This window comes from Dermacentor andersoni, chromosome 1 (genome assembly GCF_023375885.2).
Source record: "Dermacentor andersoni chromosome 1, qqDerAnde1_hic_scaffold, whole genome shotgun sequence".
Taxonomy (NCBI): Eukaryota; Metazoa; Arthropoda; class Arachnida; order Ixodida; family Ixodidae; genus Dermacentor; species Dermacentor andersoni.
In genome coordinates this window covers 264286689-264305894 of record NC_092814.1, presented here as the reverse complement: position 1 = coordinate 264305894, position 19206 = coordinate 264286689, and the positions used below count along the sequence as shown (strand labels likewise).

Sequence of the window (19206 nt, the reverse complement as noted above, 5' to 3'; positions counted from 1 at the left end):
CTACAGCACAGAAAAGCAATTCTATGACATATAAATGGATGCTTTTTATAGAAACGTTATAGTAATAATCTATGAGCAGCTCAGCCACTGAAGAGAAAGATTCCCCAGATTAAAGCTTGTAAGAATTACAGTGGATACAAAGAGATGCGCGTTACTGAACTAGAATTAGGAGAACCCTAAAAACCGCACCATGCCTTAGGCAGGGCACCACCAAAACATCACTGGAACACATAAACACTGGAACACAACACATACAACACAACACATAAACACTGGAACCAAAGGTGAAACATATCTGGGCATATAGAAATACTTGAATGCCTCAAATCTGAAATTTCTCAATACAGCTTAACAGCACATATTCACTTTAGAACAAAACCGATGCGCTTGAGTGTAGTACTTACCGCAGTCAGGCCTATCTCTCCGGCGTGTGTTTGCAAACTCAGCACCATGACGGTCAACACACCAACACATGCCCGCACTGCTGTGGCACTGAGCTGGTAAGAAGTAACCCTCTTCATCACACTGAGGGATGTATGCCCCTGCATAATTATTGAAGAGGAACATGTCATATGAGGGTAGAGCGAAAGCTTTCTGTGACAATATCACTGTACACGGTTGATAAGCACAGATGGCTAGCTTATTCAGCCAAAATTTATGTCAATGCTTTCCACCTGAGCTAGCTCTTTTATGGACTAAATTTTGCCACGGACTAGCATATTTACATTTCTCTAACCTTTTGCTTGTGTCTGGAGTCATGTGAAAAGCAACAAAGGTGCACGGTTTCCATAGAAACTGGAAAACCAATCTTGCAAATCATTTTGCAAGAAAAATAAATTAAAATAAATAAAAATTTAAAAAATCAAGCTGAAACAAGAACGCGTAGGTGAACACCAAGAGGATTACAACAATAGACATATATATGGTCTGCTCAGAAAGCTTGCAAACTTTTTAAATATGAACTGCCAGAAATTACCAACTTCACCTAGGAATCAAAACTTTGTGCCCACCATGGTTCCTTAGTGGCTATGACATTCTGCTGCTCAGCACCAAGTCATGGGTTTGATTTCTGGCTGAGCCATATTGATGGGGCAGAATACATAAACATTTGTGTACCAAGCTTGGGTATGTATTAGCCCTTTAAGTGCCGTGCCCGAGATAATTCATGAAGGTGAAACATCTGTAGACTGATTGCGCCATCTACGCAGAAAATGGTCAATTTAAAATTTTACGGTACAATTTGTTTTTATACAACAGATGGCGTGACAAAGCTTGTCAACTGTTTGTGCTGCTTGCGTCTCTAACTTTATGACATAGCAAACTGGCACAAAAAAGCTTGCATGATTTTTGAATTATGCAGAACTTGAAGAACATTTTATCATCTCTGATTCAGAGGACTTTGCTCTTAATTACGAGGTGTCTTCAAGGATCAATGACAGCAATGAATAGGCCACAGCACCCAGGGCTTAAAGTCTGCTTTCAGTGGAGGGGGGCCTTCATAGGGTGGCGACCAAAGCGTGTGCATGCTTTTACATGCGCATGCACACACACGCACGCACGAGAGAACAAGGGGAACTGAGAGGCTCGATTTTGTTAATCATGACCACATAAACCTAACAGACAATGAAACCAAGGAAAGCATCGGTGAACTTAACTGTGGTTTAAATTGGAATGTAGAGAATAATCAAGAAAAGGGAAACAAAAGTGAATGAAAAGATAAGTTGTTGCCGGTGCTAGCTGAAACCACAACCTCTGCATTACGTGTGCGTTTCCCTACCAACTGTGCTACGGCGATGGCTATCAATTTGACCACTAACTTGGGTATTTATGTTTACTAGATCTAGCCCTAGGAGTAATAGCCAGTGCCACTCAGAGCCAAGGTGGGTGGATGTGGAACATCCTTTTTTGCCCGACGGCGTCACGTAACACGTGATCTCAGGAGAGCAGATTAGATTATGGGGTTTTACGTGCCAAAACCACTTTCTGATTATGAGGCAAGCTGTAGCGGAGGACTCCGGAAATTTTGAACACCTGGGGTCCTTTAACGTGCACCTAAATCTAAGTACCACGGGTGTTTTTGCATTTCGCCTCTATCGAAATGCGGCCGCTGTGGCCAGGATTCAATCCCAATCTCAGGAGAGCAGGCACATGGTTAACAAACCTGCACATGCTACCTAATGACACTAAGTCTGTCAGATTCGAGACCCTTTCAACGAACAAACAAGAGAAGGGGAATTGAGCTGCTCGATTTTGTTAATCATGACCACATAAAGCCAACAGAGAATGAAGCCAAGGAAAGCATCGGGGATATTAACTGTGGTTTAAATTGGAATGTAGAAAATAAGGGAAATGAAAGTGGATGAAAAGATAACTTGTCGCCGGTGGTAGCTGAACCCACAACTTCCACATTACGCGTGCGTTTCACTACCAACTGTGCTAAGGCGACAGCAATCAATCCACCCACTAACTTGGGTATCTATGTTTGCTAGATCTAGCCCTAGGAGCATTAGCCAGTTCTAGAAATACATACATTATATATATATATATATTTGAATGAAGCAGTGAATCACAGGATCTGGCAGTGAAACAGGTAAAAGAATAGAAGCACGTAGGAAAAATACCAGGATTTTATTGAAGTTTCCGCTGGGACCTGCCGTCAGTAACGTCAGTAACATCCTGGTATATATTATTCTGAGTGTATTTCGGACATTTATTTATTGTGCCGATTCAATCAAGCACTTAAAGAATTGACACATTTAAACATTTAAAAAGAAAATAAGTTGGGAGGTAAGGGATTAAAGATATGTGTTCTCAGAGCAAATAAGTCTAGCTGCAACACATGACATTAGTTGCCTTGCTTTATTGACAACCTCATGCACTATAACAATATATTTTATGGTTTCACACTTACTTACCTACAAAAGTGGGCAAAATGCATGCGCCTTTGGTATAACACAGCACTCATAATGCACAACTAAATGAATTAAACTTAACTGGTCCCCTAAAGAAACCAAGGTGAAGCTTCACTAGTTCCCGAGCAGGTAGCTTCATGCTCAGGTGGCTCATGAAACAGTATGCTGGGCCAAGAATCTTAGTCGAACAAGAGTTGGTGACAGTTATGTGCAGTGCCTTGGAGAAGTACATGCAGCAGTACAAGGATACCTGTTTTCCTGTTTGCTCATGCCACGTAAGCCATAAAAATTGGAGTTAGAATTGCCCCGCGCAAAGCACTACCGGTAATAAAATCACCTCCAGTGCTTATCAAATGGATGCCACAGTGCTATGGTTGACCTGCCAAAGTTGGGGCCGAGCTCCTCCTGAAAAAATGGAGGGGGAGCTGGGCCCCCCTGACTTTAAGCACTGATGGAACTTGAGGAATGCTAATTACCACAATTAAGATAATTAATTAATATGCCTTAATTTTTGTTTGAATTTTCAGACTTTATATTTCTCAAATGTTCAATATCATATTGCCAATTCACAGTATTTGAAATTAAAGTTCGATAATGTGTTACTTAGACAGAAATTTAATTTGTTGCACTTTGGGAAAACATCTGGCACCCAAAGGGTTAAATAACTTTAGGATGTGAAAATCAATTTGGAGCCCCCAGTATGATGTCTCTCATTGTCCACGTACTTACTGCTTTGGGATGTTGTGGTCGATCGATCGATCGATCGATCGATCGATCGATCGATCAATCAATCAATCAATCAATCAATCAATCAATCAATCAATCAGGAAGCTCTGTTGGCTTTCAAATACAGTATAATTCCATTAATTCAATCAACTCTGTTAATTAGATTTCTCAGTTAAATAGATCGCAACCAAAGGTTCCAGCCAGAACCCATACATTTTTAAGGGCCAAGACATTTCTTATTTCAATTATGGAATCGGTCCTTGACAGATAATTCAAACTTGACTCGCTAACATGGATGTGCCTGACCACAATGGCTGTAGTGTCAATCTTTGCGGCAGCAGAGGAAAGTGAGTGCGTAGAAGAAATGCTATCTCTCGTCGAAAACACTGATTTTCGTTCTGCTCTAGGCAGTTTCAAGTGAAAATGGCAGCTCACAATGAATGATATTGTTTACTATATTTACCCAATCCTAGTGCTTCCATTTTCTCAAAGAAAATGGGCAAGAAAACTTTTGCTTTATACAATCACATACGAAACTGAAACCGCATTAGTGGACTTAGTAACAGCCTAGTGTCACAGCCAGTGTCACCATCATTGCCATCACAAGATGGCAACTGAACAAGCTTTTGCATATGTTGGAAACAATAATGAGCTGCTTTCATTTTGAAAGCTCAATCAATGAAAAATTATTTTTATGAGGCAACGGAGCGACACTACCTGTTTTCAGCATGTTGGAATCCTGCATCGCATGAGAAACTGGTGGAGTGGCTAGACATGGGCCACTATCCCATTCGTAATGGTTGTGGGGTTGTTAAAAAGAAAGAGTAATGTCAACTGCAGTGAATCACACAGAAGATGACATATTGTGGCTCAATAAAGAGCTGTCGGAGAGAGATGACGATGGACATAAATAAATTTACATTCTGTGAAGCCAAACTGATGGTTTAATCTTTTTTTGATTGCCAGAATCAGAGGCATGCTAATTTATTTATTTTTTTGCAATAATTGGGTGCGCATTAGATTTGGATGCATGTTGCTTTTACTTTGAACCCATAAAAACTGGGTGCACCTTTAATTCGAGTGCACATTAGATTCAGGGAAACATTACCAAACTGATTGATTGTAATGTTCTAAAGTAACACTTGGGCTATGAGAGATGCTGTAGGGAACCGCTCCGGATAAATTTTGACCATCTGGTGTCCTTTAACATACACATAAATCTAAGTATGCGAGCATTATTGTATTCCACCTACATCAAATTGCGGCCTCCACAGGCAAGATCAAACCTGCAACCTCATAGTCTACAGCAAAACACCATAGCGCCACTGAGCTACTACTGTAGTGGGTAATACAGCCAAATAAAGTAGTGGTATGTTAGAGACATTTTTCTGTCTTTTGTATTAATTTGACCCAATGGATAATTTGAATAAATTCCGTCGGTCCTGTAAAGGCTGAATTCAAGTCAATTGTAGCTTCCTTCTTAGTCTATGCACTGAATGTGGCGATTCTTCCAGCAACGGAAATCTTCCTGGAACTTCTGATTTGCAACATGACACAGCTTTCCAGACAGGCACAGTATTAAGTGTGCGTTTCAGTGAACACTTTCATTTTCAAACATTGCGGTAGAGGTGGAGAGGTTCTTTTTTGACAACATATTCATGCCAGCAGACACCAGAAATCGTGAAATAATTACTGTTTACCCTTAGTAGCAATCCTGGAACTAGCACCAATTTTGAAATGCCCATCCCTGAACTGCCGCAAGAAACATCAGTGTTCCACCTAACAATTTCCCACAAAGATTTCCTTACACTCTTATGCAGGGCATTATGTAGAATACCAAAGTAATTTGTAGCAAATTTTGAAGACAGAATATATTGAAACTGAGGCTAGTCTCAGTGTCAGGCTTGAATTCTGCACTTGCAATATGTGGCCTTGGTAAAAAATAAAAAAAAAGGTTCTTGTGAATATTGTGTAGTTGATCAGATCATCAGTGATTATCACACAATATTCACTAACATGCTTTACGTGTGACAAAGAAAAAGGAAGGAAAAAAAAAAAAGCCCGCCATCTTTATCTCTACAGCATTGCTCTTAAGAATCACTGACAGTCATCACCGAAAAACCCAGCACAATGCCAGCAATGCTCATAAAGAAGAGAGTGCTAGATCTTCCATTGGCTATATGGCCAACAGATTTTATGGCACATTTTTTTTTCACCTTTTCAAAGCAAATTCCTGTTTTGACTAGAAGAAAGAATTCAAGTAACAGTATGCCTTCAGCATAAATGCCTCGTTTATTCATTTTATTGACTGTCTGCCATGCAGACTGAGATGGAAAAGGCTGTGCAATTCAAGTTATGTCAAAGAGTTGCGTAAGATAAGTTGCCTTGCTTAGAGGTCTTTTCAAGCAAAAGAGGCATTATACATCCAGAAAAATTAGGCCTGTGTAGCATACAGGCAATAAAAACAGGCGCATGCTCCATCCTACTGCAGTTGAACTTCAACATAACAAACATGGATATATAAGGAAGTAAATCTAACAATTTTTTAGCCACTATCAGCATGTACCAAATATATGCTTATAACGAATATTGCATATACAATAACCAAGTTATTTTTGTTTCGCGCGCAACTTTGTTACAACGAGGTTCAAGTGCAAGTAAATCTGCAGCCACATAATGGTTCAAAAAATCACTTACCAATCAGACCGGGTGTGACGCGCCTCAAAGCTGCTGCACATGGTCGTTCTGCAGTGAAAATAAGCACTTCAGTCAGTTTCAATACAAGTGCTTGAATCTTCTGCTCTGTCTAAGCATGCTAAGCTCAGGAGAGTTTCAATGAGAACAGTGTAGTACACAAGTCTCAAATTCATGTCAGGCACATACACAATGACCCACTGCCTCCTGTGGGCCAAACCACAATATGTAAAAGAGGGGTGCGGGTATCAAGTACGAAAACATCTCAGAATAAGGAATCATATGTGCTTTTGCATCTTTTGCCCTTTGTCTATGCCATATAAAAACGTTCTTTTTCTGAAAATGAATGCTTCGGTGGCTCAAGAAATAGACTATATCTGTCACTGGAAACAGCAGGAAGATGCACAAAATGTATATACAGTAGAACCTCCATTGATACGTTCCCGCTACACGTTTTCTTGGCACCAAAGTTCGCAATCGAGATTTTAAAAAATGACCCAATAGAGTTACACTCAATTTTTACCGGTTCATACGTTCCCAGAAAACAATTTTTCGGCACCAACGTTCAGCACCTCGCCAAACTGCGATCATACGATACGTTTTATGGTTGCTAGATCCCATGTAAACAATAAAATGCATGAGACGCGCGCGATCAAGAACAGTATATAGCTGCCCGCCGTGGCAGCTTCACCACAATACTAGCCCGCCTGTCTCACGTGGAACGCCGGCGCGCACTGAATTTCTTATTTCGGTACCATCAAATCTTCTCCTGTGTCGCCGCACGCCGCATTCACAGCTATCGCAGCCAATCCTACTGAGATAAGCATCTTCGCCTATCTGTTTCACAGCCTATGGTGCTGTCAGAAGTGTAACGAACACTTTTAATAGGCGATAAATGAAACGTGATACCGTTCCCTGCTGCAGACTGCGACTGTGTAGGTTTTCGGCCCGCTATATCTCATGTGAACAAGAAAAGGCACGAGGCATGCACAGTTGAGAACAGTATATAGCTGCCCGTCTCATGTGAACACGATGGTGCACAGAGTTTCTTATTCCGGTGCCAGCAAATCTCCGCCTATGTCGTCACACGCCGCATTCACAGCTATCGCCGTCAATCCTATTGCGATAAGCATCTTCATCTATCTGTTTTACAGCGCGTGGTGCGTAGTGCCATTGGTAGCGTACTGCACGCTTTTAGTCCAAACCCGCCGCCACCTCCATTTCACTTCGGTTTCCCGTCGCCCTCTTAAAACACCACACAATAGGAAAACAACAAAACGCGCCTCGGGCCACCGGAGCACCACCCGCTTGACCTGCCTCGGTGTCTTGTGTCGTAACAATTCGTGCGACGCTTCGCATTACGTAGATGCCAACAATAGTTGAGCTTGTAAATTTTTTTTTAGTTACTTCTGATCGAACGTTTTCCCGGTTAGCATGTTTTTTTCTCCCGTTTTTTTTTGAGAACGTATTAACGAGGTTCTACTGTACATACAGGTCTATACAGTGAAACCTCGTTAAACCGTCGTCAGCCGGAGCTCGGAAAAAGTATGTACTAAACGATAGTACTGCTTAACCAAAATAGTGTGAACCTGCCCACTTACCTGTCAAAAAGGAATTAAGTAAGAGCGCGATGAAAGGGTAAAAAACATGCAGTATTTATTCACTTTGCGCGACAAAAGTCTGTTACTTTCGTTTGATGCTGCGGCTGCCTAGCAGCGACGAGAGTAGCCTCAAACTCCTTTAAGCTGCAAGCTAGTGTTTTTGCCAGCCCCCTTTTCTCAGCAAACACCCGCATGAGGCTGACATAATGTGCAGCTTCTGCCAGTCTGGCCTGAATCGCCTAGCCTGTGGCTTTCCATGTCATCCTCGTCCCTGTCGTTGGGCGACACTTCGGCAATAACAGAGGCAACAATGGCAAAAAGTTGAACATTCAAAAGTTGAACCTCATAACCGACATCTTTTCACGGTCCAAGCAGCACTGCCGAGCATATTCTTCGCATTCCAAATGTCACACACAGCAGTCAACAGTAGATCCCTCTTGTGTGCCAGCGCCTACTTCGTGCCACGTTCGATAGCACGAACGATGTCCAATTTTTCTTTTATTCTGAGCACCTTGTTTTTGCCCGAGCTTCAGCGTGATGTGAATCCTAACTTGCATGACGCCACAATACAGGCCGCCACTAGCCAGCCACAACGCGCTCTGGCTCGGCGCCGAAATGATGGGGGTGTAAATGTGGCTTCACCCTTTCAAGCGCCCTCTGTGTTTGCGCTTGGAGTCCGTTCTGATCTCTGAGGCTCATTCTTCTGCCTGGCCGACCTACCGCTGTGATTGCGCTACAAAAAGTGCAAAGACTATGTGTTAACCGATAAGTACGCAATAAGCTCGTACAGTTTATGCGGATACAAAATCCATTATGTTCCATGGCCACTGAGTTGGGGATTTGACTTCACTACTTTTAAACTGAAACTATTGTTTAAGTGGGTATGGTTTAACGAGGTTTTACTGTAATGTGATATTTTGTGTTACCCGCCAAACTGGTATTGTCCAAAAGCTTCTATCAACACTTTCATGCTCCCCATGCTGGCTCTTTCTCTAAGAGGGGAGTAAAACCATCAGAAAACAGCGTTCAAAGTGATTTTTGGTGATCCAGATTGAACCTTGGGCCAAGAAACAGCACTTTTTCAACACAGGTCAAGAGGAGACGACACACACCAGTGCTAGTCTCCTCTTGTCCTGCTCAAAGGTGCTGTTTCTACGTGCAAGTATGTATAAAAACTGGCTGTGATGAGCACTGTTGAGAAACTGAAACAGTAGCCTCTGATTGGCCGTTGCTGTCACTTGGTCTTAATTTAATTTAATTATGGGGTTTTATGTGCCAAAACCACTTTCTGATTATGAGGCACGCCGTAGTGGAGGACTCCGGAAATTTCGACCACCTGGGGTTCTTTAACGTGCACCTAAATCTAAGTACACGGGTGTTTTCGCATTTCGCCCCCATCGAAATGCGGCCGCCGTGGCCGGGATTCGATCCCGCGACCTCGTGCTCAGCAGCCCAACACCATGTCACTTGGTCTTGGCCATGTTTCATGATTGAGTGAGACTGCATGCAAGAAGTTTAATCTGCTTTCATGAGCAGGGACAAGCTCAATCACACTAAACAGATTTTTCTCAGTTCTCTCATTCTGTGCTCTTTCAACTTTTTGCAACAGACATTGGTATGCAATGATGATTGTGCAATATATAGAGAGTAGTACATCACTTTGGCAGGTGGAAACGGAGCCTGAACCCCAAAAAAGGAAAAAAAGCTCTGCCTTTGCCAACTTTCCAAAGTGGGCCTCTCTTCAGGAACTTCTCGCAGACATCACCACACAGTGTGGCATTACTGTGCTGGAGTGATATTATCGGTAGATCATTTTTGGAGACAGTTTCACTTTTCACTTGACACCAGATGCACTGGTGTGTACAAGTGACAGTGTTCCTCGCAATGCCACTGCAAGGAATGTAACTCTTTTACATAACATTTTGTGTGCTCATGTAGGTGAACATGCAGTTTATTATGCTTCATCTTTGTTAACTATATGTTCAAACGTCCTGCTTGTGCACTTACTTTGTGATCTTCAGGTGATTTTCAGACAAAAGTGCTGGTAGCATTGAACTGTCCCACGAACAAGGCACCCCTTTAAATGGCACAATATGTGCCTAAACTTTCCGCTCGAAAACCATACACAAGTTACAGAATTTAGTGCTGAAAACTGCATGCCTGCATGGCAATGCATGCCCACCTGAGGTTCTTGCTCTAGTGAAATTGTCTTCAACAAAAAAAGTTAGAGGAGCAGATGTCCATGTCAACAGTGATGGCACTGATACTGTGAAATTAATGTAAACAGCGACGAGACACTTACGAGACTTGTTAAAGCAAGCACACCACTCTATAGTACTGAGAAATGAGTCTCGGTTGAGGTCACAGACAGCCAGGTAAGGCTGGAGGCAGCGTTCGCGATCATCATGCTCCAGATCATACAGCTCACGCAGCGTCAACAGCAGGTTCCCGTCTGAGTCGAGATGGTGAAACATCCAGCCCACTTCTGGCTTGCACTCTGGCAAGTGATCTGAAACACAACAGCAATACCATCGGTCATATTAACGATATACTCTCATGGTTCATTATCTTCAGTAAAAGGCACGGGAAATCTAACTTTGTATCACAACTGATTGGTCTATCCTTTTTCTCAGAACAGAATGTTAATAGTACAACCTTAACGATATGCTCACACCTGATACGAATTTCAGGACAATATAAATTTTCCGAAAGCCGCGGCCCAAGTCTATTATTTTACAACATGCTAAATTTCGGATGCTGCGAATCGCTTTTCGTGTCGTGGCGGATGATGCGAACAACCAAGCCACCGTGTGATCCCTGACGGAGCTGGTGAGTGGGCCCCAACTAGCTCAAACTTGTTTGGCAAAGCGTGAGGTGCCGGCACGTCAGTAGGTACTGCCAGACACTGGTTGCCCCATTTCTAGAGAGATTTAGAAATTTGCTTTGTGCCTTCCATGGGTAGCCTCATCTCTGCATTCCACACCTTCCGACATCTTCTGCGAAAGATGACAATTTGAAACTTTGCTAACTTTACACCCATCAGATCGCACGTTATGAAGTAGTTCCGCTGTCGCACAGTAAATAGATTTCCTTATGTTGTGCAAATTATGTCTTTATCATAATCAGCCAGCAGCTAGGACGCAGCTACGAAAAAAAGCTCGAGATAACGAGGCTGATCTTGAAATGTCAGCCTCGGAATACACGAAGCGTGCAGCTCGCCGCTGCCAAAATGTGCGCAAAACAAGCGTGCCAGTGATTAAAATCCATGCCAGCCAGTAGGAGCGCTGCCTGCACACCACATGAATGCAGTACAGTAAAAGCTCGTTAATTCGAACCGCAAAGGGAAGCTGCTTCAGTTCGAATTAATGAAAGTTCGAACAAACGAAAGTGAAGGAGAACAACAGTACACTGCGATTTGGAAGCAGTAGGGCATGTCAGAAATTTGGTGCGTCAGAAAGCGATGGCGTGTGCTGCGGGCACATGCCATCTTGAAGTCGCAGCTCTGGGTCCGACTGTGCCACACCACCGATGTCCACCGAAACGAACGTTAGCCGAGGCTTAACACCATCATAAAGAATCGCGACGGCCGGTACATCCTAAGCTGAAAACAGACGTGCACCACCGATGAAGACTGCCGAGACAAAGACGCTGAACATGTGAAGGTAGCGAAGGCCCCGATTCGTCGGTTCTTGATTGCAAGCGCAGCTGCGACGCACTTGATTCGCTGTGTTTTGGTGCTTGCCGCACCATCTGCCGCGCAACATTAACAGCTACACAAGGTTTGCAAAGCCTCCGAGATTCGTGATGGGCAAGGAGTCTCGGAGGCCATGCAGAACGGAGAGGAGGCAGCTGCCGCTTGCCTTCTGGCTGATCCCGCGCCGGTTAGATTTTTCCCGATTTTGCCTTCTCTCGCCGTTTTCCCCGTTCCGGAGGCGATGCAGCCTTGTATGTAGGCAGTAGGCGCGTTTCTCTGGCCGTGTGCCAGGCGCCAAGCTGCCGGCACGGTGGCGCGTAGTTCGAATTATCCTTGGCGCAACCTTCTCGCGTTCGAAATAACGGGCTTTTTTTATAAATAGACTTCTGTTGAGCTTGGCCAAACCAAATCGTACAGTTCGAATTATCCATAAATTTGAATTATTGAAGTTCGAATCAACGAGCTTTAACTAATGAATCGCAATGCCAGTCTTCCCTTATTGCACTTGCTTTTTTCTTTTTTTTCTGCATGGAGAAATACGGCCTTGTAGTTATGTGAAACTTCAATCTCTTGTGCTTATGTTGATGCCAAGATGGCGGCACTACGTCAACAGAAAGCTGCGTGATCATGGGTGTGTTTTCACCTCCCAGAGCCTCAATTTTCTTCCCAATTTCGATTACAACACACTAAAAAGATGCACTTTTCTCAAATTCTGTTGCCTATTTCTTTGTAATATCGTGCCATGAGATAATGAAAGTTCTTAGGATTGTGTAAAAGAAATTAATGAAAAATAAAATATTTGGAACTAGTTGGCAACATTGTAGTGCTGCATTCCCCCTTAATTTCGCAATTTATTTTTCACATTTTTCGGTGATACAAATTTCAGGTGATATGTATTTTTTACCCCGCCCCGAAGGATTTGTATAATCAAGATTTTACTTGATTCATCACTATTTTTCATTGGGGTCCAAACGGTTTTAATGTTGCTGAGGCTTAATAAAAAAAAAAAAAGGCCATGCAAAGATGTGGAACTTTTGTTTCCCTAATAAGAAGTATGCTGCAGTGTCCTGTTGTGTCCATTTGTTCTTGAGTTGTTTTTGTTGAAACAATGCCGAATACCAGCAGAAAAAAAAAAACAATCTTGCCAGGTTTCAACATTATGAACAAGGTGACAGTGTATACCAGGTGTTTTTACAAAGACTTTAGGTAATATTTAAAAACAGCCATTCCGAAATAAAAGGACAATTCCTTAAGAGACATGCCGCCAGCGGTGGCGACTATGGGGTGATGGGTGGTATGTGGTAATTAGTTGCTAATTAACAAAAATCAGTATATAAATTTTAAACTTTCAATTTCAGCAGACTCATTATAATTCGGAATGTAAGCAAGCTTTCTGTGCAAGCCATATTAACTTTTGGTTCTAGAATAATGCGGCTTCCTGCGAAAATATGGCATGATGAATTTCGGCTATTGGAGTGCGTGAAATTGAAACTGAGCGGTTCCAACGTGCATTCTTTTTATTGTTTTCCTTTTGGGGTTTTTCTTTTGCAGCCCATTGTGGCAGCCTCAAGCAGATTATTGCATGAGCAAAGGCTGAGTGGTCATGAGTGGCCAACAGATGCACCTGCTTTGCGGTGTTGCGTATAAACTCGAGTCTTATATGAAGCTTGAAAGATGCCAAAGGAAATTCCCGTGAGACATTTTTTTTCGTGTCTAAAAAAAGAAGTTGTGCTCGCAAAGTGTCGAACGGAGGCCTTTTGGATTCGTAACTAGATTTATAAACCACCAGACCATGAAATATGTAAAGTGACACTTTTTGGATGACTGAGCTTCTTGCGCAGCTTCTACAGCATTGCACACTAAGTATGAAATTGAGCATAGTCTTGTAGCATATCGTATATTTCGTATTATGAAAACATAATAAATAAATCTTCGATCTTGAACAATTACAATGGCATGGGCTTTGACAGTATGCCTGTGCAGTTGTCATTGTTTTCCTTTGTGTCCGTGTTTTCCTGTGTGTCTATTTAGCAGCAATAATGTCTCATAGCAAGTACCAACTAGGCCACAAACAAGTTCTACTGGTGCTGAAAACTGCAGAAAACATAAGACACAAGAGAAAATTAAACCTGTGAGTGCAACACAGCCCTTCAGTAACAGTGCTCTGGCCAGATGTACCAGTTTTGTTGGCATTGCTGAAAGCTGTGGATAGTGCCAGAAACTTGAGTGCAGTGTATAGAAAAGCTTTGCAAGTTTTACCTATGAATGGATGGCATGCTGTTACATTTGGCATATTCACCGAAGTGTGGAGGCCGGGGTCATTGTGGTACCGATGTCGAACCACATTTCACCAAGTCAACGTGGACACTTAGATCCTGACAGTGACAGCAAATTAGAGGTCGGCGTGAGAACGAGATGACTGAGGCTTTCCCAGAACTTTAGCGAAAGGTGCTAAGACCTGGAGAAGCTTTATCTTCTGACGAGCTTGGGCCACTGACCGTTCCCCGGTTGTCAGTGAAACACTGAGTTTGGTATGCTGGCTTCCCCCTTTCCAGGATCAGCTTGGGGGTGGCGCGTGTGCTTTGTGTCAACCTTCTCCTCTTCAGAGGCGGTGTGCTGTGCCAATACTAATCAGTGGACTGGTTGATTGGAACATGTTTCCGTAGATAGTGACCTAGGGAAGACGGAGGGTTTTCCAGAGACATCCTCAGTGTGTGAAGTGTGCTCTTGCACATCGATGTAGTCTGCTCTGACGTGTAGCCTGTAGCTGCATGCTACGTGTACTGCACTCAATGCTCCTGCCAGTACAAGTATCTCATACCTTTTCTTGTAAATACGTTTGCCACTTTTCCCCCATGTGAATAAACCCTCTGTTCTAATCCTCCAACTTCCCGACTTCGCACTCATCACCAAGTTAGCAGCTCTCGCCATTAAAGTACATACGGACGATGGCGTGTGCAGGTCAGCCTCCGTGTGACACCCCAGATGTGTAGGCCAGCTACCCGTTTCCGAGACGCACAGGTGGCGTAGGCTAGAGAGTGACCCTCAGTGCGACGCCAGACTCTGAGACCACGACTCCCAAATCCTAGAATGCATGCATGCCTAGATGAAGAGAAACGTCAATGACTCACAGTCAGACACTCTGTGGGTCCTCCGTCTTGTGGACACTTGTGTGCTCAGTTGGTGGTCACTCATGACCACTGAAAACCAGTCAAGCAGCCGGTCACCCATGGCCTGTAGGTCATCATTGGTGCACCCTGAGCAGCAGAAACAGGACAGGCAGTTTGTTTACCATAACTGCAATTAAGGAAGGAACTACTTTCAATCACTCACCTTCCATTACCTGTTAAAGCCGCAATGAATGCCACTAACAGACATGCCAAGTTTTGACACCAGGGTTATACAGTTGTCTCAGAACAAACATGGACAACATTATACAGCAACTCTGATGAAGTTCAGGTAACTGCAATGCAATTGGCTATAGAGCAGGACTGTATAAAGCATAGCTTTTTATGATCTCCCTTTTTCCTTTCATAAAAGTAAACATGCAAATTAGTCCACTTAAACAGAGCCTTGCAAAATGAAACTACCGGCTATGTAGCAGCTTCTCAATTACCCTTTATCGGCAGTGAGTGGGCTTCTGAATAGGGTACATGAGAAGATGAGTGAATAGTGGTATTATTTACAGCAACAGTATTTACGCAGTAATATATTACAGAGCAAGATAGCATCCCTGTGTGCAGCACATGTACAGGGCCTGATGTGATGTACTGCACCACTGCAAAGTGTGCTTTTCCTGAAAAAAGCTGGCAATGCTCTGATTTATTGTGAAGGGCTTTTTCACGCTTGGAAGCTTGGACCACAGGTATGCCACAGCTAGGTCTTTGTGGGTACCTTGCAATGAGTGGGTGAAGACAGCTGTCACCTGCAGCAGAAAATGTGACATAACCGCGGCACCTTTATTGACAGCATGAATTCTTTTCCTGCCTTCTGCATTTTATTTGAGCCTAGCAGCCCTCCTTGTTAACCTGTTCATAGTGATGGAGCCATCGGGTGCCAATCAGCATGTGTTGTGATGTAGCTTGCGCAGCATGCACCACTTATGGAAAATAACACGCAACATGCATTTTTTGTGTACCCAGTGGTGGTGCGCTGCTGCCGTGCCTTGAATTGATAAGGTACGCCCATGAGCAAAAGTATACGGACCGGGGATTGTGCTGTAAAACTCGTTTTCTCCTCTGTCTGTGAATGGAACTTGAAATTAGAGACTGCAGTCCAAACTTGACATTACAAATTTTCTAGTGCACTTGTCAGCTTCCATTTATGTGTGTTAATTACGAAGAAATTCAGTTTTTTTGGCAACCTTGTGGTCCGTATACTTTTTCTCAGGGGTGTACATAGTCAATCAGAGCATGAGAGATGGGTGAATGATGGGAGTTGTTGGTGGCAAAACCACTTTTGCTGCCCATTGTGGAGAGAACTCCATCAAATTCCAAGCAATGCATTCTGACGTTGTGAGGGTCAGAATGGTCACATAGGCTGCATGCATAGCATAGGATTCGAGAACAGTTGTTTGCGTTAGAGTGCAGTACCACTTACAGTGCTGATGTTTGCGTCTCAAGTTACTAATATCAAGGCACATTCACACTTATGGCGCATATGACAGCACATTTCACAGAGCAATGCAGAAAGTATACAGTGAAATCTCGATATAACGAACTTCATGGGACCACGGTAAATTGTCCATCACTTTGAAAGATTGTTATAGTGAGAGCCCCAAAATTAACCATTCCGCCAACCGACCTATCAGTTCATAAGTTGTCACCATATGAGCTACCCACGAAAACGTCGTTGTTGGCTCTCGGCACGCGCTGTTGCTATTTTCCATAGATAGATTCCATCGCCACGTACCACCAAAGCACCGTATAACAAGAGTGATGCGTGCAAAAACAGACGTTGATGCCGATAAAACTATAGACAAAAAGGCAGCTTCATGTTGCTTCCAAAGCACGATGTTTCTTGCTTTTTGTTTGTTTTTCACATCTGACACTGCAACTGCCTTGGTGGAGGCGGACACCTGAACTAGGTCAAAGCGCAAGTGCCCGTAAATGATGCCATCTGGAAAGTGCAAAGTGTGACCGTGTGGCATTCCCGAGAGCACGGAGGTTACATTTCACCACACACGTAGCTAGTACGGCCGCAGAAAGAAGCGCGAAAGAAAGAGCCATGCACAGAAAGAAGGGTGAAAGAAGGAAGAGATGTGCCTCTGTTGCTAGGCGACAGTTTTCTGGGCCGAGCATGCGCTCGCCCGTGTTTCTTTTTCTCTCAGGCGCTGTCTCAGGTTTTCTGAATCCATGCACCGCGACATCCGCTCTCTGCGCCTTCTTGTCTGCTAGCCTACTGTTTCGGCTGCCATGAAGGATACATGGAAATCTAAGAGTCCCCAGATTTCGGAATATTAGTTCATAGTACTGAGGCGTTGTTAACACCACAGATAAACTGAATAATGATCGTTATTCTGAAAAGTTTGGTATTCTGAAGTTCGTAGTACTGAAATATTTTTACACTGAAATTATAACAAGTCAGCAGGGGATTTCTTCAAAGATTATTAATCTGAAAAGTTTGTTTATGTAGTGTTCGTAGTAACGAGGTTTCACCGTAGTGGGACTGCTGATGCAGGTTTGGGGCTGTGTGTCTATGCCATTACCTATCAAGAAAGGGGTCAAGCAAGTAGACACAATCTCCCCAATGCTACTAACTGCATGCTTAGAATAAGTATTCAAGCTATTAGACTGGGAAGGCTTAGGAGTGAGGATTAACGGCAAGCACGTTAGCAACCTCTGGTTTGCAGATGACATTGTCCTGTTCAGCAACACTGGGGATGAATTATGACAAATGATTCAGGACCTTAACTGACAAAGTGTAAGAGGAGGGTTGAAGATTAATAGGCAGAGCAGAAGACAAAGATAATAGAGAGTTTTAGAATAAAGTTTAGGGCCCCAAAGAAATAGCGTCGAAGCCACTGCGCATGCGTGAGATGCAAACTGCGTTTGGGTTTTGCGTTGGGAACGCTACTTCACCGATTTGCTGGGAGCCCACATAGCAGCCCCAAAAGCTTTGCATCAGCAAACATGGCGGCACCCATCGAAGCGACGGCTCTAACTTAGCACCAAACTGGGCTCGATTTGTGGTAACGCGTGAAGTTCGCAAGCTAGGAGAAGTGACTGCGGTTATCGCTTTCTCTCAACTAGCATGTGTTATGAAGATTGATTCATTAGACGCCGCTGATTCCGAATTCAATTGTGGATTTTATGGCTCGTAGGCCTAACACGGTAAAGGCACGTAAAGTTGGTTTGCTCAAAACTAAGCGCAACTAATTGTTTGCTGCTTACAGAATAACCTCTAAATTATAATTAAATGCGAATACATGCAAGTCAAAATTACTATTCCTATCATAAAATGGTATATTTTATTTAATTATTTCTAATAGCTTTTCTTTGGCGGCGTAGTTGCGCTGTCGGCGAAGACGCTATCTGCAAACGCAAAGCCCTATTCTATATCTCTTCCCTCCTGCGTGCCCCAACGCTAACACCCGCAAAGCTCTTTGGGGCCCCAAACTATTGGGGCCCCTATTCTAAAACTCTCTATTGTTCAATAGCCTGGCAAGGGAACAAGAATTCAGGATCGCCAGTCAGCCTCTAGAATCTGTACATGAGTATGTTTACTTATATCTATTACTCATAAGGGACCCTGATCATTAAAGAAAAATTATGGGTTTTATGTGCGAAAACCACAATCTGATTATGAGGCATGCCATAGTGAGGGGCTCTTGAAGAATTTGGGCCACCTGGGGTTCTTTAACGTGCACCTAAATCTAAGTACTTGGGTGTTTTCGCATTTCCCCCAATCGAAATGCGGCCGCTTTGGCCGGAATTCGATCCCACGAACTCGTGCTTAGCAGGCCAACACCATAGCCACTAAACAACTATGGCGGGTACCTTGATCATTAGAAGGAAATTTACAGAAGAATAAAAATGGGTTGGAGTGCATACGGCAGGCTTTACCAAATCCTGACTGGGAGCTTACCACTGTCGTTGAAAAGAAAAGTGTACAATCATTGCATTCTGCCAGTGCTAACATATAGGGCAGAAACTTGGAGGTTAACAAAAAAGAAAAAAAGGGGGGGGGGGAAGCTTGAGGACATGTTAAAGGCCGCGCAAAGAGCGATAAGACGAAAATGTTGGGCATAGCGTTAAGAGACCTGAAGAGAGTGGTGTGGATCAGAGAGCAATAGGGGATAGCCCACATTCCCAAAAAATGGAGCTGGGCAGGTTATGTACAGTGAAATCTTGTTGATACACTTTTCACGGGAACCGGAAAATAAAACATATTATGCAAAAATTGTATTAACCAAAGAGGTTAAAAAAGAATGAAAAATGCATACTCCATCAGAAACTCACTTTCATTGAGCAACATTGAAGTAGCTGGTCAATTTGCACGGCACTTTCTTCTTTTCAATGTCTAGGAGTAAATTCTTCCGAAAAGTAAAAAAAGGAAGCTGCAGTTTGCTCACTCAATT

At 43.2% G+C, this 19206-nt stretch overlaps 1 protein-coding gene across 1 annotated transcript in view; it reads right to left on the bottom strand.

Moving 5' to 3' along the window:
* Cow (Proteoglycan Cow) overlaps positions 1–19206 on the bottom strand; it is a 62348-nt gene that overhangs the window by 17201 nt on the left and 25941 nt on the right. Inside the window, exons 7-10 of the mRNA XM_050196341.2 lie at positions 14759–14884; positions 10236–10442; positions 6336–6383; positions 405–542 (exon numbers count right to left, since the gene is read on the bottom strand). Of these exons, the coding sequence (XP_050052298.1) occupies positions 405–542; positions 6336–6383; positions 10236–10442; positions 14759–14884 (519 nt within the window). The remainder of the gene's footprint in view (positions 1–404; positions 543–6335; positions 6384–10235; positions 10443–14758; positions 14885–19206) is intronic.